The sequence below is a fragment of the Lynx canadensis genome, chromosome B4 (assembly GCF_007474595.2).
Source record: "Lynx canadensis isolate LIC74 chromosome B4, mLynCan4.pri.v2, whole genome shotgun sequence".
NCBI classification, from domain to species: Eukaryota; Metazoa; Chordata; class Mammalia; order Carnivora; family Felidae; genus Lynx; species Lynx canadensis.
The window spans coordinates 63,317,145-63,340,355 of NC_044309.1; the positions used below are offsets into that span (position 1 = coordinate 63,317,145).

General features: G+C 41.3%; 1 protein-coding gene across 1 annotated transcript in view; it reads right to left on the reverse strand.

The window, feature by feature from the left end:
• The window catches only part of DENND5B (DENN domain containing 5B), a 191,929-nt gene extending 170,419 nt beyond the window's left edge, over positions 1-21,510 (reverse strand). The window contains 1 exon segment of the mRNA XM_032593944.1: positions 21,387-21,510. Coding sequence (XP_032449835.1) covers positions 21,387-21,507 — 121 coding nt within the window. The 5' untranslated portion in view covers positions 21,508-21,510.
• Positions 21,511-23,211: the final 1,701 nt, after the last annotated feature.

The following is a 23,211-nucleotide window of genomic DNA, read 5'->3' on the forward strand; positions in this document are numbered from 1 at the left end:
CTGTAACTCCAGACTGGCTACCGGAAGATGAGAATATGTGAGGATCTAATGGAAACAAGGCAGGGACTGCTGGAGTCCATGAATATTTCAGAAGAATAAATGAAAAGTGTGCCAGATGGGTTTGCTTACAGCTGGCTAACAACTAAATTTCTGACCAAAGCCAAATGCTTCCTTACATAATTTATCAAGCACTTTTCTGTTCCCCTCCACTACAACGCTTTTCATTCCTTTTTTTCTCATTTTCATTTTCTTTTTTAAAGAGCAATACCAACATAACTTCTCTTTCAAATTAGGACTATTACATAAAATTTTTAAAAGAGAAAAGAAAGGAACACCTGTGTGCCATGAACTGCTGAGTCTGAAGCATAAATCCAGGTGTTACTACTAAAGCAGAAATGGACAAAGTGCTACAAAAGCTAACCACTTCTTTTTAAACAAAGTAGTTTAAAATAAACACTAATTGCCAAGGGTAAGCAACAGCAAAAACACAAATCAACTATGTATAGCCAGCAGAGGTGAAGGCCCATCCTTCCCTCAGCACACTGTTCCTGCCTAGCTCTCCAGACTCAACTTCCAATGTTGTACCATATATTCCAGACACAAAAGCAGCTGAGTGCACGTGTATTCTCAAGTTCTTTTAACAATAAAAATAATAAACATCACATCTGAGCACCCCCTATGTGCCTGGCACTATTCTAAGCATTTGACCAGCATATCCGAAGAGCAGTTAAGAGTACTATTACTATTAGGTAAAGAGAATTGAAGTAACTTGTCCACAGCAGTCTGGCTTCAGAGCCCAAGCTCAAACTCTGCAGTACTGCTTCTCTAAAATAGTAGATCTGTATTATTTACTGCAAATACAAATTGCTTTAAAATCCTGCACACCACCACAGCTTTTGTATACTCTATTTAAAAATTGTTCCTAAAGTTTGTAGGTCCTAAATCAGAAGTTTAAGAGCCTTAACATTGCCCAAATCAGTGTGGTAGCTAGCCCCCAAGATGGCTCTCAACGACCTTGCCTCTGGTAACTCACAGCCTTGTGGAATTCCCTCTCACAGTATACCAAGCAGCGGTGGTCTGTGTGACCAAAAGCATAAGGCAGAAATGATGGTATGCCACTTCTGAGATTAGGTTGTAAAAGATGTTGGCTTCCGTCACGGACCTCTCTCTGTCTCTGGGCACTTGCTCTGAAGGAAACCAGCAGCCATGCCATTAGGACATGCAGGCAGCCTATGGAGAGGCCCAAGTGGTGAGGAACAGAGAGGCCTGCCCACAATCACACAGGTTGTGACTCTGATGCTTCAGCCACACTTGGGCCAGGCCCTAGGAGGGCTGCAGCCCCTTCCAACAGCTTGGCTGTAAACTTATAAGAGAAACCCTGAGCTGGAACCACCCAGCTAAGCTGCTTCTGGTTTCCTGACCCTCACAAAGTATGCAAGATAATAAACATCTGTTTTGAGCGCTGTATGTTAGGATACTTTGTCCCATAGGAATAGTTAACTAACATAATCAAGTAGTTCTATTGACAAGCCTATTTATAATGAAGGTGTTAAGAGAAAGAGACTTTTTTTTAAAAGTTTATTTATTTTGAGAGAGAGAGAGACAGCGTGTGCACATGAGCAGGGGAGGGGCATGGGGGGGAGGGAGGAGGAAAGAATCCCAAGTAGGCTCCACGCTATCAGCACAGAGCCTGATGCAGGGCTCGAACTCATGAACTGTGAGATGATGACCTGAGCTGAAGCCAGACGCTTAACCCACTGAGCTGCCAAGGCACCCCCCCAATAAAGTTTTTTTCTAAGTAAAACTTTTATTAATTCAACATGTGTATAACCTTCAACTACCTACTAAAAAGAAAAGAGTGTATCTATGGAGTCCTCTTACATTTATGTGGTTGAGCCCTCTTGACTAATTTATATGTCTTACTTATGTGGATGCCTTTAGTCAACTACATGTAGAAAACCTACTCTGAAAACAGATGGGCAGTCAACAAAATTTGTGATTCCCATGTAAAATGGCCCAAAGTTAATCCTGTTTTCATTCAGAATGTGATTTAAGTCAACATATAACAGGTTTACTATTATTCGTTTTAAGTATAAGTGCACTGCTTTCCATCAAATTAGGGAGGTGGGCTCTTTCACATAAGAGAATGGCTAAGTTCCTCTGTAATGAATAAGGAGCCTGGATTTGGGCGCAGAAGAACCTTCCTTCTGGTTCTAATTCTGCCACTAGCAATGTAAACTTATACAATTCATTTAACATCTCTGAACATGACTGCAAACTAGGGACTGTATCTGACTTGCTTTAAAAAAATTTTTTTAATGTTTATTTATTTTTGAGATAATGCAAGAGACAGATGTGTGCAAGCAGCGGAGGGGCAGACAGAGGGAGACACAGAATCTGAAGCGGGTTCCAGGCTCTGAGCTGTCAGCCCAGAGCCCGACGCGGGGCTCGAACTCACGAACCGTGAGATCATGACCTCAGCTGAGGTCAGACGCTTAAATGAGCCACTCAGGCGCCCCGACTTGCTTTAAATAAAAAATATAATTTGAGCAATACCTTCATTATTATTATTATCAAATAAAGTGAAGTAAAAAGGCAGTAACATGGGTAAGAGAAATACATCAAAGTTCAAAGAGTATAATCTAAGATTAATAAAAAAAACCAGGGGCGCCTGGGTGGCACAGTCGGTTAAGCGTCCGACTTCAGCCAGGTCACGATCTCGCGGTCCGTGAGTTCGAGCCCCGCGTCGGGCTCTGGGCTGATGGCTCAGAGCCTGGAGCCTGTTTCCGATTCTGTGTCTCCCTCTCTCTCTGCCCCTCTCCCGTTCATGCTCTGTCTCTCTCTGTCCCAAAAATAAATAAACGTTGAAAAAAAAATTAAAAAAAAAATTTAAAAAACCATATCGGAACGCAAAGAATACCTCTAGAAACATCCACAAAGAAAGTGATAACTATAAGTGTGTCTGGGGAAAGGAACTGGAAGGCTAGGGAAAAGGATGAGATACATTTTTTAACATAATTTTTTTCTACCTTCTGAAAATGAGATACCACATAAATGTATTATCTATTTTATTTTAAATGGATAAAACTATCTGTCAGTAAAAAAGGATACAACCCCAAGGATTGTCTTGGAACATCTGAAATAGTCCCATCAACCCCTTAAATCTCATCAAAGTATCTGAGGCTTCCTCTAATCAATTATGTTTATGAGGATAATAGCTAATATTTATGGAGCAATTACATCCAGTCAGGCTCTATGGTAAACACCATATATGCATTATCAGCTAATTGGTACACACAGTTCTAGAGCAGTAACAGATGACCTGGACATTCTAGATGGGAATGCCTAGAACCCACTGCAAGCACCTGCAATCATTCCAACTGGTTAGATGGTTGTTTGCCGTGCAAACTCCAAAATGTTAAAGAGCATATGGTTTACTGCCTCATAGCTAAAGAATACAGATGCATTCCAAATGCACTGCTAAAACTTGTCACAGAACAAATGTGCATTTTAGCTACAAACTGAAGCATTGCAGAAAAGAAGGTAAATTATTTACTAATTAATGCCCAGCAAATTATCCTAATTCAAAAATAAGTCTCAGCTTGTATCTGGCCAGTTTCTACATTTTTCCTAATTACAGAATTTTTACACTTCGTGTAAATTAACATGCACCCATTCTTGGTTCCTTCAATAAAAGGAAGGGAGGGCGAGAAGAAGGGAGGGAAAGAATTCATGAGTTATGTCTACAAATAGAGGTAAGTGTCACATTATGGAAAGAACACAGAACTCCTGGTCTGAAGCCTTGAATTCAAGTTCTAGCTCCACCATTTGTTGTACAAATACCCTTTAACATTTAATCACTACTACCATGGCTAGATGCAAAAAAAAAGCAGTTTTAATTCTCCCTCCTGTAAAGGAAAATAAAGTTATACCAGCATTATCACTATCACAAATTCAAAACTGGCCTAAACATCCTCTGAGACTTATTTTCTCCTGTGTTCTTCCCTTCTATGAATGGCACTATCATATCCCTGCTGCCTGGGCCCAAAATCTCAGTCATGTGTGTCTCATCTCCCCTTTAACCTCACATACAATAAAGCTGCCACGTCAATTCATCTAATGTTTCTCCTACGTCTTGTATCCACCCTCTCTTCTTTATTCCCACTGCCACTATCCTAATTCAAGCCCTTCCCCTCTAGTTTGTTTTGTAGAACTGTCTTCTACATTTCACAAAATTCCACATCTATTCACAATAAACAAAGTGTATTTGAGGAAACATACCTCAATATAATAAAGGCTATTATATATGAAAAATTCACAGCTAGCATCATACTCAATGGTGGAAAACTAAGAGCTTTTCCTCTAAGACCAGGAACAAGACAAGGATGCCCACTCTCACCACTTTTATTTAGCATAATACTAGAAGTCCTAGCCACAGCAATCAGACAAGAAAAAGAAATAAAAGACATCCAAATCACTAAAGAAGTTAAACTGTCACTATTTGCAGATAGCATAAGATACACAGAAAATCCTAAAGACTCCAACAAAAAATTATTAGAATAAATGAATTCAGTAAAATTGCAAAATAACAATTTCCTAACTGGTATCTGCACTTTTAGTTTCTCCCCAGTTTAATTCCACTCTACACCCCTCATCCAGAGTAATATTCCTAAAGAACAGCTTCGAGCATGACATTCCCTTTGTTCAAAACCTTTTAGAGCCTCTTTTCTGTCTCTCAAAGGGCATTGTTCATAGTCTGGCATTCAGTTCGGTTGGTTCCTAACAGCCATTTCCCTTCCCCTTCCATTGTGAAGCAGCCCTAGTTTTCATCCTAAACTGGTGTCTAAACAGTCCATTTAATCCCATCTTCCTCACCACACCAGTATTTTAAGAATGGGCCTCAGGGAAGTGTCACCTAAAGGGGTCTAATCATAGCAAAGCCCAGATTTTTGTTTCATGATGTGACTGGGGAGTGGAGGAGGAAAGTTAAATCTAAGGAAGGTGTGATGTGCAAATGTGAAGTGTGAAGTACTGTCACCATTTAAAAAAAAATTTTTTTTTAGCGTTTATTTATTTTTGAGATAGAGACAGAGCATCAGTGGGGGAGGGTCAGAGAGAGAGGGAGACACAGAATCTGAAACAGGCTCTCAGCACAGAGCCTGACACAAGGCTTGAACTCACAGACCACAAGATCATGACCTGAGCTGAAGTCGGACACTTAACCAACTGAGCCACCCAGGCACCCCTACCATTTTATAACCATGAAGGAATGAAGGCACCCTGTAAAGGAAGTCAGCATTGGTGATAGAGCGTAAAGAACTGCAATGAAATGACGCTAGAGCTCTGTTCAAATTATACCTGAACATCCCACCCCCTAAAAAAACTTACATGAACCAGCCAGATTCCTTTATTTCTTAGGTCCTCTCTGACCTATAACAAGAAGCATTCTGACAGAAAAATCATCCAAAAGCTAGATTCAGCCTGTCTTACCAACTCATCTCCCACTCCATGAAATACTTAAAGCAGACTAATCTACACATCTGTTCTGAGTGACTAACATGTACATTTGGTCCTAGAAACAAAATGTAGGAACACAGATGTGGGAAAAAATAAGCCCCTTCTTCTCCACAGTGCCCCTCTACTTTCTTTAGTTACTATGCTATATGCTCCAAAAACGTTTTCAAGGATCAATGCCAGTCACAGTACTTAAAGCAACTAAAATCCACCTCAATTTGGCCCATCCTAAAAAATAACTAAACAGAAACAAAAATGCAAATAATAACTCTCCAGATAAAAACTAACTAGGGTTCTCTTTCTTGCGCTTTCTTTTTTGAGTTTTTTTTCTTTTTTAGAAGAGTTTGTTTCATTTACTCAAAAAAATTTTAGAATGCACTGTCATTACTGACAGAAGTCCTATTCATAACAGTAAATTGATAGTTTAAAGAAAAAGAGGCAAAAAAATTAAAAAAATAAAGAAAAAGAGGCACATCTGCCCTTGTATAAGTTTTTCCAATTACTATGATAAACATCCCTTCTTTGCTTTCTTAAGGTCTTCATTTGGTTTAAACATATTTCATATGTTTTTGATGTTTTATATGTTCACGATAAATGGATTTTAGGAGGAAAGTCATTTACAGAAGGGATCTAAAAGCACCAACAGCCAAAACACTGCCAGACAATCAAAGACTGTCGTTGTTCTTATTATTACTCCACTACATGAAAAGAAAAACTGCAGACATTCACTGTGTTCTCTGCAGCTAGTGCCAGCACTAACCATGAAATGTTTACACAGCCTCTACAACGAGGCAGGCAGGGAGCTGTGAGGGATGTGTCAAATCTGCTGCTGCTTCTAGATTCAGCCTCCCTAAAATGATTCTCTCCCAGCAACCTGAAGGGAGACAATCAGATTTTCCATTAGAGGTATCTCATACCACCTAAACATATTTCCATTCTGCTATATAACTACAAATAAATCAGATTCCCACTAAGACAAAAATCCAGAGTTTATCTTATCTGTCACTGAACTGCCTCTTTTTCTTATTAGCTTCTTTCCTCTGTCTTCCCATCTCATTTGTCATCGGCACTTTCCCCTTTCTTTTTCATAAAGGAAAAAAAATAGATTATTTTAGCATTAAACTCCTGGGGTTCAAAGCTACTTTCTTTTCCCATTTCACTTTAATTCCTGGTGGTATAAAGCATTTTGGTTAAAAGAAAGCGTTGTCAAGTACTAAGGATTTAATGTTTATCCCTCAAATTAAACACCTGAGGCAGAGAACTCCATTTCATTTATTTATTCACTCTTTCAATCAGTAATTATTTACAGAGATCTTTAAAGATGTCATATACGAAACCAGCGGCAATGACTTCAACATAAAAAAATGCTACTGTGTTTCTCGGATTATTGCTCAGCTCATTTAGCCACATCACTTCAGTTAAATGGTCACTCTAGCATCTAATTAGTGACCAGAAATCAGAACTTCTATTTTTATTTTAAATTCTACCCCTCTGGGATAACAGGTGTTCATTGTTTTCTTTAATGTAATCCTGTATTCTCCAGTTTTTATTTATTTTTGTTTTTATTGTTCTCATTAAAATGAGCATATATTACTTCTATAATTTAAAAGCCACAACTTTTTAATTTTTTTAAAGGTGTATTTATTTATTTTGAGAGAGAGGGAGTGCGAGTGGGGTAGGGGTAGAGAGAAAAGGAGAAAGAGAATCCCAAGCAGGCTCCATGCTCAGCCTGACATGGGGCTTGATCCCACGACTGTGAGATCATGAGTCAAAATCAAGAGTCAGATATTCAACTGACTGAGCGACCCAGGCGCCCTCTAATGCCACAACTTTTTAAAAAGCACTTACTGCCTTTTATTAATTCAAACCAATTATTTTATTTATCTTCACCTCTGGTGGAACATTTCAGTGTGTAATACAGACATTCCTCAGAAAGTTCTACTAAAATGTCTGAAACAGCAAATGCTTAGTTTTCTGGGTAAACCTAAAGATAGTATGCAAAACAATAATAAAATAGATCATCCCCAACATTTTATTTTTGACACTAATTTTATCCTGTCTAAAAAAGCAAACAAAAAACAAACAAACTTATATGCTCTACCAACAAGTAGCAAAATCAAATGATCTCCTTTTGTCTATCCCTGATGCTCTTCCTACTCTATTTTAGGCATCTAATAAGGTGTCTAAAAAGCATTTATTATCAAATAAGCAGGTTAAAGGGTTGATTTTCTCTGAAAATATTCAATTTGTTATTCTTGCATGATACCCTCTGAATCCAGATTTTAACTTTTCATTCCAAATAGACAACAATGGGGAGTAAATAGGATCTCTCTTGGGTTTCCTTATCCTAGAAAGCTGTAATTTTTGGCCTCTCCCTAAATAAGCAACATTACTTTACAAAGTTTTATTCCAAATAAAAAACATATTTAGTCATACACACACCCACAAAACTTCAAAGTTCCTATTAGACAATATATAGATACTCTGGAAAATGTTAAGAAAAAAATAGACTTCTTAAAGAAAAAAATTTAAAGAAAAAACGCATGTCTACAACTAAATCTGAATGTTCTCCTCAATTCTAAGAACATCTTTTAAGAAAGCATAAAGCTTTAATGTTGCTGTGTAAGGAAACTTGGGTACATTGAGGAAAAGCTCAAAGGCCCATAATCTCATCACAAAGCAGCAGGGTCAAAAGGCAGAGGTCAGGGAACAGGGGAACAGGGTGAAAAACAGTTCCCACACTTGAGAGGAGACTATATCTCATTTCAGGAGATGGTCAAAAGCTATTCAGTTGTATTTACTAAAATAATACAACCATTTACATTCTCCTTTAAGTCCCAAAGCGAATCTGTATTTCAAAAAGAATTTCTTATTTTTTTTTTTTTTTTTTTTTTAATTTTTTTTTTCAACGTTTATTTATTTTGGGGACAGAGAGAGACAGAGCATGAACGGGGGAGGGGCAGAGAGAGAGGGGGACACAGAATCGGAAACAGGCTCCAGGCTCTGAGCCATCAGCCCAGAGCCCGACGCGGGGCTCGAACTCCCGGACCGCGAGATCGTGACCTGGCTGAAGTCGGACGCTTAACCGACTGCGCCACCCAGGCGCCCCAAGAATTTCTTATTTTTAAAAGCAAGGAATTTAAGAAGTTACTTCTTTCCCCTACATATTAAAAAAAGAAAAAAAAAAAACCAAATCTCTCACACACATACACCAATGCTTCAGCTGTCCCTCAAAGACTGACTTTCAGTTAAAAGCTGTCACCTGACGAATTCAACGGAGTTCAATGGGGCAGAGAAATAAATACTAAATGTGCATACATGTCAACAGACATTTCACATCAAGTCCTCTGCCCCCTAATGATTCAACAAAGTATGTCTACTTCTTGTGGTCTTAGGCCACATTCAGAAAAATCTAAATTTTCACTCTTCCAGGGAAGAATGAATGTGATTTTGTTACACTTTCAGTCAGTGCAGCATTTGTGCTGGAGACTTCATAATGACTCCTCCAGCAGGCTATTAAATCTGAGGGCTCCAAGTTCTAGGACATTTGTCTGGATATCTCTGCACAATTTCTCACACTCTAACCATAAAATCTGTGTTCCAAGTACAAAAGAGAGAGAGAGAGAGAGAGAGATCAAAAGATCAGGAAAAGAGGACTTTTGGAATAAGAGGTGTGGCTTTCGACGGCCTTCCACCCTCCCATACATCCATTTTAGCTCTCTCCCCACTGACCCCTTCCACCAGGGACAAGACAGTTTACAAGTGGTTAGTTTACAAGTGGTTCACAGTACATTGAAGCCCGTCCATCCTTCACTGTGAGGAGTACACAAAATATTACATTTGAGACACACAGCTTTCTTGTATTTATTTTAAATCAAATGGTAGCTAGAACTGCCAATGGAAAAAATAAGCACTGCCAGACAGGAGTGAGAACAACTAAACAAAATAACCTATTTTGGCATACTCACCTCAATGGTACCAATGCTTGTGTTTTAATAAACTGTGAAATCAGTCATTGTTCTTGTGAACAATGGCACAAAGCAAATGAAGTCAAGTTGGAAAGCTCATTTCCCTGGAGCTGAGCCAGAACATTTTAAAAGCCAGACAAAAGTTTATTAAGAAAAAGAATACACTTGAGACAGGAGATGGGAAACATTCTTAAACAATCTGTTATCTTATTACCCCAGCCATTTAAATTTCCTCAAAGGTTAGGGTTAAAGTTGAAGTGAAGAGAAAGTAACCTAGAAAATAAAACAAAACACTGTGGTCCTGGAAGTGAATCATCCATAAACTTTAAGCCTATAACTGGTCCTAAATTTCTGCTGCTCAAATTATTCCAACCCAAGTCCGTAGCTGATTCTCATCAAATTCCATTTGACACGCTAATGCCAAGTCTTGCGACAGGGAAGACTTCCATGTCAGGGAATCATACAGGAGTCCAAGATGCTCACTCCCCTTCAAAACAATTCCTGTCTTATCTGCCTAGGAGGTAATAATCCCTCCTTGCTATTTTAGTCCCAAACTACAGCAAAAAGGAAAAAAAAAAAGAATGATATAAATTTAGCATACAGAAAGAATATTGTTTAGCAAACTGTCCCTGTTTCCTCAAAGAACGGTGAGAAAAGACAAAGGAAAGAAACTAAAGGTATACTAGAAACAAAGTATTAAACCTGAAAAGCCAGGGGAAATCAGAAACTCTGCCCAGTTTCTGCTGGGATGAAGTAACTGGAAGATCTACTTAGACATTAACAACTCTTCACCAAGATGACACTGGAGATTTTGATCAAAAGAATATTTCTGGGGCGCCTGGGTGGCTCAGTCGGTTGAGCGTCTGACTTTGGCTCAGGTGATGATCTCACGGTCTGTGAGTTCGAGCCCCATGTCAGGCTCTGTGCTGACAGCTCAGAGCCTGGAGCCTGCTTCGGATTCTGTGTCTCCCTCGCTCTCTGCCCCTCCCCTGCTCATGCTCTGTCTCTCTCTGTCTCAAAAATTAAAAAAAATAAATAAAAAATAAAAAATAAAAAATAAAAAAATTTAAAAAAACACATTAAAATAAAAAAAAAAAAGAATATTTCTTCTTCTTCATATAAAGAGACAACCAAAAAAGCAATAGGTAGTGGCTTCATAAGGACTAAGGTGAAAGGGCGATCTTTGTAGAAAGGATGGGGGGGGGGGTGCGGGGAAGGTACAAAAAGCCTGGTCTGAGCAAATTTATGCCAAACTGTACAGAAGAATTAAGACTCTCAGAAACTTATGTATCACTTCTACCATGTTTCCTCAAACTATAGAAAAATTCCCTGTGTTAATAAATGACTATAAGAATGTACTGTACTCAGAAAAAAGGACGACAGGAAAGGGCAAGAAAACATGCTCTTCAAAGCAGAAACCTGATTCTCCAGGTTTGACCAGGAGAAAATTACGTAAAACAGATGGATTGACATCACAAGGCCTCTGAGATCTAGACAGACTACTGAAAAATATCTTTAAACTGGGTTTCACAGTTTAGAACCAATACTGAAGCATTCAGCATGCTGGTCCTCACAGCAGAGCTGAAATTACAAGTATCTAGTAGTCTAGATCAGCCTAAGTGTTGAAAAACGTACTCCCATGTGTGTCCTCAGATTATGAACAAAAAAAATTTTTTTTAATCTACAGGGAAGGGAAGCAAGTAAGAATACTTTTGTAGTGGTATTCCTAAGAGAGTACGAACATGTGAAAACTATTCACAGCTCATCAGTAACAGTAGCTTAGCAGCAGCATTAACTAGACATATTTCCCATTATGTGTTGGCTATACACAATGACTGTCATGGTGCATAAAATGCCACCTCTTTCTCTTCCATCCAAAAAAGCACATAAGAATGGAACTGAGAGAGAATGGCATCATTAGAGGGAAGACCTTGAATCCATTCCACTTATTTTTTTTTTCATTCCACTTATTTTTAAACGTATCATTTACAGCCTCAGTATTTCAACTACTGTTAATAATTACTGTGACTCAGCTCAGAAAAGACAGGCCCACTAATATGTCACCACCTAGAAGTTGAGGATAGCTGGTCTAGAGGATTTGGAGAAGCAGCAAGGCACAGTGGAAGAGGCGTATGTTGGAGTCAGAGAGGCTGGGATACAATCCCAGTTTTTGGTCTCTGTGAGTTTGGGGAACACCTCACTGAACCTCAGCCTCCTCATCTATAAAATGAGGGAAATGATACCTTCAGGTTATTACGAAGACTAAAAATAATGCTTATAAATCACCAACCACAATTCATGACTCCATAAATGTTAGCTATTTTCATAGCTTCATTGTATAAAGGTGACTTCCTAGAGCACCTTCTGACTTAATAATGCTAACACATATCTTTGAAAGTCATTTAGAGAAAACATTATTTCAAAAATAGCTTTGTACCAGTGACATATAGAAGTTTATAAAAGAAAAATGTAAGGTATTAACTCAAAATGTTCATGTTAACTAGAACAGTTATAATATTTAATTTAGAATAAAGTTAATCGAAGTCACGGATTCTTGGAAAAGGCTCAGGGATGTCTAAGAAAGCAACTGTTTCATGTTTTTATCCTCATGATGTGCTATTCCAGCAGCATATAAAATACTTCCACTTTTATTCCTATAATTCTCACTTCTTAGTTCCTTACACTCATTTTGTTTGAAAAGTAAAGAGGAAAAGACAGTCTTACTGAAAGTTTTTGGTCATTACATGGTGCCATTTCAACAAGTCAAGTCTTAGATGGAACAGAACATTATGCAGGTTACAATAAAGACAAAAACTTTAGAGAAACAAAGAAACTGTCTTGGCTGACCATATCCAAAACTGATATGGGATGCTCATGAAGAAGGAAACTATGAATGCAATTTCCTAAGATATTCCTCTAAAATCACAATGGAAGCTACAACTGATCTTTAGTATAACCACTTTCTGAAATTTCATAAACACTAGCCACCATTTATGTGCTCATCACCTGGCATTAGTTTTTAAATAAATAAGACATGTTATATGCTTAAAAAACAAAAACGAGCAAAAAAATCTTGCTAATACCTGCATACTTGTTTGTATAAAGCTGTTTTTTAAAAAAAGGTTATTCATTTATTCATCACAGTTTATGTCAAGAGAGAAGTAATAGGCTAACAAATTCTAGGGGCGCCTGGGTAGCTCAGTCAGTTAAGCATCTGACTCTTGATTTCAGCTCAGGTCATGATCTCATGATTTGAGGGACTAAACCCCATACTGGACTCTGTGCTGATAGCTCAGAGCCTGGAGCCTGCTTGGGATTCTCTCTCCCCTCTCTCTCTGCCCCTCCCCCTGCTTGAGCTCCTTCTCTCTCAAAATAAATAAATACTTAAAAAAAAATTTTTTTTAATGTTCATTCATTTTCTTGAAAGAGAGATAGAGAGAAAGAGAGAGAGACAGAGTGTTAGTGGGGGAGGGGCAGAGAGAGAGAGAGGGAGACACAGAGTCTGAAGCAGGCTCCAGGCTCTGAGCTGTCAGCACAGAGCCCAATGTGGGGCTCGAACTCCCGAACCCCAAGATCATGACCTGAGCTGAAGTCAGATGTTTGACTGAGCCACCCAGGTACCCTAAATAAATATTGTTTAAAAAAGAAGAAACTTTAGTAGCTCACCCCAAAGCTGAAAAATACCTTTTTGAAAAATTAATCATGGGGCACCCGGGTGGCTGTCAGTTAAGCATCCAACTTTTCATTTCAGCTTAGGTCATGATCTCACAGTCCTTGACTTCGAGCCCCAGGTCAGCCTCTGCCCTGACAGCATGGAGCCTGCTTGGGATTCTGTGTCTCCCTCTCTCTCTGCCCCTCCCTGCTCACATTCTGTCTCTCTTGCTCTCAAAAATAAAAACATCAAAAGGAGAAAGAAGGTGAAGTAAATAAATGCATTTACAATATATTGCCAGGAACCATTAGTGCTATGAGGAAAATAAAGCAGGGTTACTGGCAAGAGTGGGGCAGGCAGGGGAAAGAAGGACACTATCTTATACAGGATGGCCTGAGAAGGCAACTCTGAGGAGGTAATACTTGTGCAGAGACCTGAATGAGGAGAAGCAGCACATCTTGCAAAGATGTCGGGCTACACTGTCCAAGAGGGTAGCCAGCCACTAGTGGCTATTAAACACTTGAAACATGGCTAGTCCAAACTGAGATATGAGGTAAAATATACACTGGATTTTGAGATTTTTAAGATTTAGTAAGAAAAAAAAGAATGTTAAATATCTCAATAATTTTCATGTTGATTATATGCTCAAATACTATCCTAGATACATAAATAAAATACACCATTAAAATTAATATCACCTGTTTCTTTTTACCTTTTTTTGAATGTGGCTATTAAAAATTTTGAACTACATATGTGTCTCATATTATATTTATAATGGACAATACTGGTCTAGGGGAAGAGGATTCCCGGGAGAGGAGAGAAGATGAACAGGCCATGAGACAAGAACAGCTCGCTGTTTTTAAGGACCTTCAAGAAAACCAACATAGCAGGAAGAATGATCCAGTCAGAAAAAGCTGGAAAGGTAGGTAAAGACCAGATCATGAAGAGCTTTGCAAACCAGGGTGCTATATATCTGTGTCTCTCCCAAAATTCGTGTGTTAAAATTTAATACCAATGTGATGGTATCTGGAGATGGGGCCTGCGAGAAATGGTTAGGTCATGAGGGTGGAGCCCCCATGAATGGGACTCATGCCCTTATAAAAGAGATCCCAGAGAGCTCTCTCAGCCCTTCCACATAAGAGGGCCATCTATGAACCAGGAAGAGGGCCCTCCCCAGACACAGGATCTGTTAGCACCTTGAACTTGGACTCCCAGCCTCCAGAACTGTGAGATATAAATGTCTGTTATTTACAAGCCACCCAGTCTATAGTATTGTTATAGCAGCCTGAACAAACTGAGACACAGGGTAAAGAGTTTGAATCTTAATCCAAATACAAAGGAAGCTACTGAAGAATTTTAAGCCGAAAAAATTATTCTTAGATCCCACTGCCTATTTTGTGGATAACTGGCAGTGTCACCTATACTGCTAGTACAGAGAGATCTAATACGGTGATTTCAAACAGGGGTCCCTGGCTCCCTAAGAACCAATATAGATAGTAATTGAGAGTCTGTGAACTGATATAATTATTTCAAAAAGCTTATTAAAAACTGCACCTTTCCGGGGCGCCTGGGTGGCTCAGTCGGTTAACTGTCTGACTTCAGCTCAGGTCATGATCTCACGGTCCGTGAGTTCAAGCCCCGCGTCAGGCTCTGTGCTGATGGCTCAGAGCCTGGAGCCCGCTTCCGATTCTGTGTCTCCCTCTCTCTCTGCCCCTCCCCCGTTCATGCTCTGTCTCTCTCTGTCTCAAAAATAAATAAATGTTAAAAAAAAATTTTTTTTTAAAAACTGCACCTTTCCTATAAAGGGAACTGCATAGACCTTTTTTTTCCCTTTCCTTGTGGCTGAAATTTTTAAAATTTTTCTTTAATGTTTATTTTTGAGAGAGAACACACACATGCACGTGCAAGTGGCAGAGGGACAGAGAGACAGGGAGACACATAATCTGAAGCAGGCTCCAGGCTCTGAGCTGTCAGCACAGAACCCCACGAGGGGATCAAACCCACAAACCGTGAGATCATGACCTGAGCTGAAGTCTGGTGCTTAACCGAATGAGCCACCCAGGCACCCCTGTGGCTGAAATTTTAATTTCTCAATCGGTCCTCATGTGGCATATGCGGTATATATCAGTTCTTGTACACTATGCCATTAAAAAATTTTTTTTGTAATGCTTATTTATTTTTGAGAGAGACAGAGTGGGAGCAGGGGAGGGGCAGAGAGAGAAGGAGACACAGAAAATCCGACGCAGCTCCAGGCTCTGAGCTGTCAGCACAGAGCCCAATGCTGGGCTCAAACTCATGGACCATGAGATCATGACCTGAGCTGAAGGCAGTTGCTTCACTGACTGTGTGAAGCCTACTCTATGTCATCTAGAATTAATTTTTTTAAAATAGATATATTTAGTTTTTTCACTCAAAAACAAGTTCAGGCTCATGAAAGAGAGGGGTGGTATGTTCAGAAATCAGTCACTTCATTTACCCATTCAAAATAGATGAAAACACTGAAGCCCACAGATGTCCTAAGTATCAGGCCAGGATTGGACTCTGGCTTCTGCCTGTGCATCCAGCTCTAATTATGGTTTCACAAACAATCATACCTTCCTTTGTCCACACTTTTTCGATTGCAGAACCAACAGAAAGAGATCCTGCAAGTCTAAAATACTGCCTCAGCAGAAGGAAGAAAGGTTTTCTCCTCGCCTGGCAACAGCCCACCCAATAAGAGACTGTTACAATTCAGTGACACTGCAAAGCCACCACATTTTGAATTCCCAGTTTACTCCAATGGACTTTGTATTTATAAGAGGCCCTCCCCGACTCCCCTCTTTGCTTTGTAAAAGAGGAGTACTCTACTTTCTTCTCCAGACTTGTCTATGGTTTTTCTGTAGCTTACATGTCCTGAATTGCAATTCTCTGCTATTCCTGAATAAACCCATTTTTCCTGGTAAAATAACTTGGCAGCTTTATTTTTAAGATTAACAATGTCAACACAGGTAACAACCAAGATACCTCCAATGGTGGTCAGATCAGGGCAGCTCTAACCCACCCAAGTCTGTACATGAGGCCATTGCTTTTAAAGTCATACTTTAGCAGTCTTAACTATGACATGTAGTCTGGAATAAAGGCAAGCCTGAAATGCTTGCTAAACTCAAGTTAAGCTCATCTTTTTTCTGAGCTTAAATAAAATAACTATGGAGCCTAGTAGTGTACTACAAGAACCAGGCTCTAGTTGTCTGTCTGCTGCCAGTCAAATGTGTTCTTTGAGAGGGTCCTTAATCTCTTAGCCTTGGTTTCTTCCCTGATAAATGACATCCGAGGTCCTTCCAGGACTAGTATGGCATAATACTGTCAGTCTCAACTAAATTTTGTACAGTTGACCTTTGAACAACACATGTTTGAACTGTGAAGGTCCACTTACGTGCAGATTTTAAAAATTAAATACAGCATAGTACTGCAAATATATTTTCTGCAAATATATTTTCTCTTCCTTACAATAACATTTCTTAATAACATTTTTTCTTTCTTATTTTATTGTTAGAATACACTACATAATACATGTAATATACAAAATGTGTGTTGACTATGTTATCGGTAAGTTTTCTCGAGTTTTAGAGGAGCCAAAAGATAATATGTGGGTTTTCAACTGTGTAGGGGGGTTCAGCCCTCCTAACCAAGGGTTAACTGTATTTGAATTTAGACCATAGTCTTCACTGCCTCAAAGCTCTTCTGGAAACCACACCCAAGACAACCAAAGCTAAAAATAAATAGAGGCACCAAGGAAGATATCTAAACAAAGGCCTGTGACAGGGATTGCACCGTCATACTTCAGTATCCCTCAGCAGAACTGAATCTATGCTACCATTGGAATGCTTTATTTTTTTTAACGTTTATTTATTTTTGAGAGAGAGAGAGAGAGAGAGAGTGAGACAGAGAGTGTGAGCAGGGAAGGCGCAGAGAGAGAGGGAGACACAGAATCTGAAACAGGCTCCAGGCTCTGAGCTGTCAGCACAGAGCCCAACGCGGGACTCAGACTCACAGACTGTGAGCTCCTGACCTGAGCCAAAGTTGGACACTCAACCGACTGAGCCACCCAGGCGCCCCACCGCTGAAATGCTTTAAAATATTCTGGTCACCACACAATTTGTGGACTCATATGTAAACTTTATACTCATTCACTTATTAAACACCGTGTATACGGTTCTATGAAAGAGAGAGGGCAAAGACCGTAAGGCCCCTCCGGGGGCTTGCGTATTTATGTTACTCAAATAAAGGTCCTTCATTTTTCTATTGCCTAAACAATTTGTTGCTGTAAATCAAGCCATGTAAATTCCTACAGCTAGGTCTTAGAGGGAGTAAGAGACATAAAAGAAAATTTCAAAATGTCGTCTGCCTTCATGTCAACTGATTCTAACAACTTCTATTTACACCTCCTTTCGTCTTATGCAATAACCAATTTGAAATCCTTTTCATATATTTAATACTTAAATAAAATTTAAATATTTCTACTTTAATATCAAAAGGACTTTTTTGATTATGGATACAGTGCATTTTAAAAATATACAGTGAATAGGAAAAGCACAACAGCTACGATGAGCTAAAGAAAGGACAATAGGAAATACCAGTATATCTGTATGTGTATATATACGTATATATGAAATTTTATATATATATATATATGTGTGTGTGTGTGTGTGTATATATATACACATATGAAATCTTTCCCACTGTCGGTAAAGCTAACCTTTACTGGGAGGAGTGTCTAAAAATCGATCTAAAGCCCTGATAACTTTATCATAAGGTCTTAGTCTATCTATTACTTCATCATATGATTTGTGTTCTTAATTTTATTTCAATGCCCCACCACCTGCAAAGCATGAATCCTAGGGACATGTATATGTTAAGAAAAAAAATCTGTAAAGCAATGAGTAAAATTTATGTTTAATAGAAGTCAACTTAGACCTTCTACAGGCAGGGTGACAACTTGCTAAGAAACAGTGTGATAAAAATGGATCGGTTCCATAAAAGTAAAATAGAAACTTAACTATATTTAACTTTGAAATTAATGCAGCAAAACAGAAAATAACCTCCTGACTAATTTGCCTAACTCACTGGCCTTGTTTCCTCATCCTCAAATGTAGCTCTGTGGAAACAGTCAAGAAGATTGTTAGTTGAGAACATGATACTACATTCTCTTGTTTACCTCTCATCTTACTGGCCGCACTTTTTGGTTGTTTCCTCTTCATCCTCCTCACCTCTGAATGTTGGAGTATCTCCAGGATTCAGTCCTTGAGCCTCTTCTCTTTTCTATCTATACTCACTCCTTGGGTCATCCAATTTCATGGCTTTCAGCTCATGTCTATATATAAATTTTGACTGCCGGAGAGATGCCTTGCCTACCTGACATCTCCATTTGAATGTCTAATGGGTACCTCAAACTTAACACGTCCAAAACTGAGCTAATCTCCAGCCTGCTTCTCCATCCATCTTTCTATTTCAGTAAATAGAGATGTTCAAAATTGTTTAGGCCAAAAATCTTAGAATCATCTTTGATCTCTTTCTTTGACTATGAATACCATATCCAATTCATCAGCAAGTCCTGCTGGCTCTACCTCCAAAATATATCCAGTTTCTTACCACTTCACTGCTACTGCTTTGATCCAAGCCACCAACACCTCCCACCTCAAATAATGAAAAAGAGCCTCCTAACTGGTCTGCTTCTAACCTTGCCCTTGACATAGTCTAATCAACAAGAGAGCCATTGCAATCCTTTCAGAGAGTGCATCAAATCTTTCCAATCTTATCTTTCCACTGCTCAAAACCTCCTGGTAGTTTTCCATCTCAGAGTAAAAGCTCAACAATTGTCTGTTAGACCCTACACAATCTCCCTACCCTTTCTCTATGATCATATCTACTACTTTCCTCCCCACTTAGCTCCAACCACCCTGGTGTCCCTACAGTTACCTGCACAAACTAGGCACTCTCCCACCTCATCTTTGCATGTACTGTCTGCAATGCTGTTCCCCAAGACAATCCTCATGGCTTGCTTCCTCATCTCCCTCATGGCTCTGTTCTAAGATCACCTTTTCTGAGGCCTTCCCTAACCATCTTATTTAAAGTCTGCAACCCCACCATCCCACCATTGTGCTGGCACTACCCTAGTCTCACTTCCCTGCTGTATTTTTCCTCATAGCACTCACTGACATCTGGCACTCTGTATTTTCATTCTTTGTTTACACTAGAATGTAAGCACTATGACGGTAGGGATTTTTGACTGCTTTGTTCATAGCTGTCCCCAGTGCCTATAACACAATCCACACCTTAAGGCTTTCAAAACTATTTGGTGAATGAATCATTGTACTGAAATATTATCAGGCAGAAGTGATTAGTACTTCAAAACACCAAATATTATGAGGAGCGAAATCTCAATCATCCACACTCATGAATAATACTGCAAAATGAGAAGCCAGTTGGTGTCTAAAAAATGAATTAAAAATTAATTTTTTACTACTTAATTTTATTAAAGCCATCTGCACTGTGCCTGAAGAGTCCCAGGCCCCATCTACAGGTGTTTTAGCTTTACTAGGCATATACATTGGAAACAGATAAGGAAAAAATACAGGCTTTTTCCTTTCATCATCCCTACTGACAAAAGGCCTCCAAGTGATCCAGTACCACAAACGATTACGAAGTTTAGGGAAGAAAAGATTCTAGAAAAATAAAATAATCCCTTCAATCCCAAAAGAGGAATCTCTCCAAATCTCTCTGCAGACATGTTTTCTAACTTCATTATCACTTAACAAAGCCATTCTTAATATGTACATGAAATTGTAATTGAATAAACAACATGACTATATAATTACACATACAGAAAAACCTGGTACTCATCCCTCTTTTCCAAAAAATCTTTAACTAAAACTAGACTTAGAGTTTTTGCTGAAAATGTTTTGTTGTGAGCCTGGCTTTAAAAGATACTGTCTTAGCTAAGACACGAGTTGATCAGTAGTGGACCTTACAGCTGAACACTTTTGTCTAGTTTGTTTATTATTTAATACATTGTTCTGAATCCCCTCTCCTACTCCCAAAAAAGAAAAAGAGAAAACAAAAATACACATTAGTGCAATCAATAAGGCATGCTATGTCCAAAGCAAGCTGTTCTGAAAGGCTATGTATGAGCTAAGTGTTTGACACTGACACAGATAAAGTTCAGGCGATAGATGTCACTTGTCTCACCCATTAGCAACAACAACAACAAACCAAAATTTAGATCCCAAGAAGGCAAGCATAAAGGAGCGTGAAAAATGAAATCGGTCATTCCTCCACGGCCTCCTCTCTACACTGCGCACTCATCCCTCCCGCCCCCCCTCAACGCAGTCATCCTTTAACGGCCCCTTTCCCAGCATCGGTTCCCAGCTCAGCCCTGCACTGCGCCATCAAATGAGTAAAAAGAAGGAAACGGTGCTCCTCCAAGAAAAGCCAGGCAGTAACACACGGTGCACCCAACTGAGGGGAGAATATCCAACTACTAAACTCAGAAACAGCGTAGGCAGTGTCAACAAAGCGTCGTGCCGAGTCCCGAGCGTCCAAAGGTCCTCGCCAGCTCCCGTGACACTGCCAAATAGACAGGATTCCAAAAGGTGAGTCGACCGTCATCGCAGAACGCGAGGCGGGAAGCGGCGCAGACCCCGCACAGTCAAGGATGTTAAGTCCAACCAGCCTCCTGCCTGCACTCGCCCAGCGGGCCATCACCGCCTCAGTGGACGCGACGCCCGCCGCCCAGCGGTCTCTGTCGCCGCCTCCCCCGAAGGGGTCTGAGCGCCGCGTCACGTGCCAGGGCTGAAACTTCGCAGCCAGGCGGAGGGAGGTAGGATGCACGGGATCGCAGCAAGGCCGGGGAGTTAGTGCGCCCGGTGACTCACCCGCCGCCTCCGCGAGCAGCTGCGGGCGAGGGGGCCTGAGTGCGGGGTGGGGGCAGTGCCCTAGGGGCCGCCCCCGCCCCCGCCCCCGTTATTAATAACCCCGCGCCTGGGAGGCGAAAGCCCTAGGCGAGCGCCCTCAGCAGCAGGACGCCCGCGGGCTCAGCAGCGCACCCTGCACGCGGAATAAATAACAATGTCATTAAATCGCCGCCCGAGCGCCAGTCCGGATGGAGAGCGGGCGCCGCCGGGAGCCGACTTTGTCTAGAACCCGCCTCCCGCGCGTCCCCGCAGCGTCCCTCGCGTCCCTGAGGGGACCCCCGCGCCGCCGCAGCCCGGCCTTACCCGCCAGCTCGTCGGGCTCCAGCCCACTGTCTGCGTCGATCCCGCAGAGCACGAAGTAGTGCGCGAAGCGGCAGGCGGCCGGGGAGGAGCCCGAGCCGGGGCCGGGCGCCGCGCCGCTCATCCCGGCCGAGCTGCTCCTGCCGCTACCGCTGCTGCCGCCGCCGCCGCCGCTCGGGAAGGCTCGCTGCCTAGGCTGCGGTCTCCGAGCGCCTGTCCTAGGGCGACACCGGCGCGCCCATGGCCGCGCAGCCGCCGCTCGTCACCGCAGCCTAGCTCCACGCTCGGCGCCCGAGAAGCGGCCGCGAGCTCGCGCTCAGTCGGTCCCGAAGCCGGTCCAGGGTGGGGGAGGGGCGCGCAGGGGGAGTGTCGGCGTGAGAGGCTCGCGCCGCCGTAGCTGCGCTTGCGAACTGGAAGCCGAGGCGTCTGGCGCCCGCCGGTCAGCTGAGCGGCGCTCTGGCTGTGGGAGCGCGGGGAGGGCGGGGGCGCCGAAGACCTGCGCGTGGGGCGGGAAGGGAAGGAGGGGGGAGCGCGCTCGCGAGGTGCAGGAGCGCGCGCTTCGGCCGTGCGCGCGCGCGCGCCCCGTGGACTCCGAGGGAGCGCTTGGCGCGCGCAGGATTCATGCCCGCCAGCCGGGGCCGCGGCGCTGGGGGCGGCCGCACACACGCCTGCTGGCCTCCGCCCGCCAACTGGAGGGGTTAGTCGCAGAGCAGGATTCTGTCTTCTAAAGGAGATGCTACCTATCCTAATTAAAAAGAAAAAAACAATGCGGCTTTGGGGAAGGTTACAGCTGGTCTGAGATCATTTCCCACAACGGCCTGGACCATTAACATCTTTTAAACTGCGGCGTGCGCAGATGCCTGTCTCGTTTTAAGACCTTAATCCTTGAATCTTTCCCTCAGCCCTCACCCCATCCACAAGCCATCCTTAGTGAATTGGTGACAACTTAATATCCACAAAGCGTTGAGACTCCTAAAAGGACGATTACCTACTCTCCGCTCCCCTTCTGTAATTTACCCTGACATTTTCCAGGTCAATGTAAAGTAGCCAAGGCACTCCAGTTCCCCAGCGCTGTACTCAGTTGATATAATCAGCTCTCCCTGCAGGTATAATCAGCGACTGATAAGGCAACAAGAATTAGACCCTGAACTCTGCTCCTCACAAGGCCATGGCTTTCTTACCCTGCTCTTCCCTCTGATTTTCCACTCAGGAGTTCACTAACCGGGTTTTATTCCTTTGAAAGGTGAAAAACCCAGTGGATTCCATTTCCACGTTGTCATTCCTTCCGTACCAATCCCTACTCTAAGGGTTTGGGTATAAGGTGGGCATAGTGAGAGGTGGGGGGCATCATGAATACCACTCCCTTCCAGGGAGGTAGACTGAGAGAATGGACCTCAATTATTTGACTAATGTTTTTTTCTGAAAGGTATGTATGCATGCATACCATCATTTACTATAGCTTTCTTTCTTCACTTTCCTGTATCTTCACTTTCTCTGTTCAATTTTTAAATGTAAGAAAAATCAAGAAATCAGAATGAACCACAGCCTGGGTAATTGACCTTTTGCTCCTAATGTACCCTGTACTTTCTTCAAAGCACTTGTAATGACTTTTTCTGTTTCTTAGCTGGATTGTAAGCTCCACAGAGCAGAAGTCATGCTCTGTGTTTCATCGTATTTCTAGTATCTAGAAGAACCCTGGTCCCATTAAGCCCCTTAATTTATTTTTATTAAATGAATGAATGAAAGAAAGGTTATTCAGATAGTAAAAAACTTATTGATGCTATGAGAAAATATACAAACTTTAGTATCTGTAACATTTGTGAACATA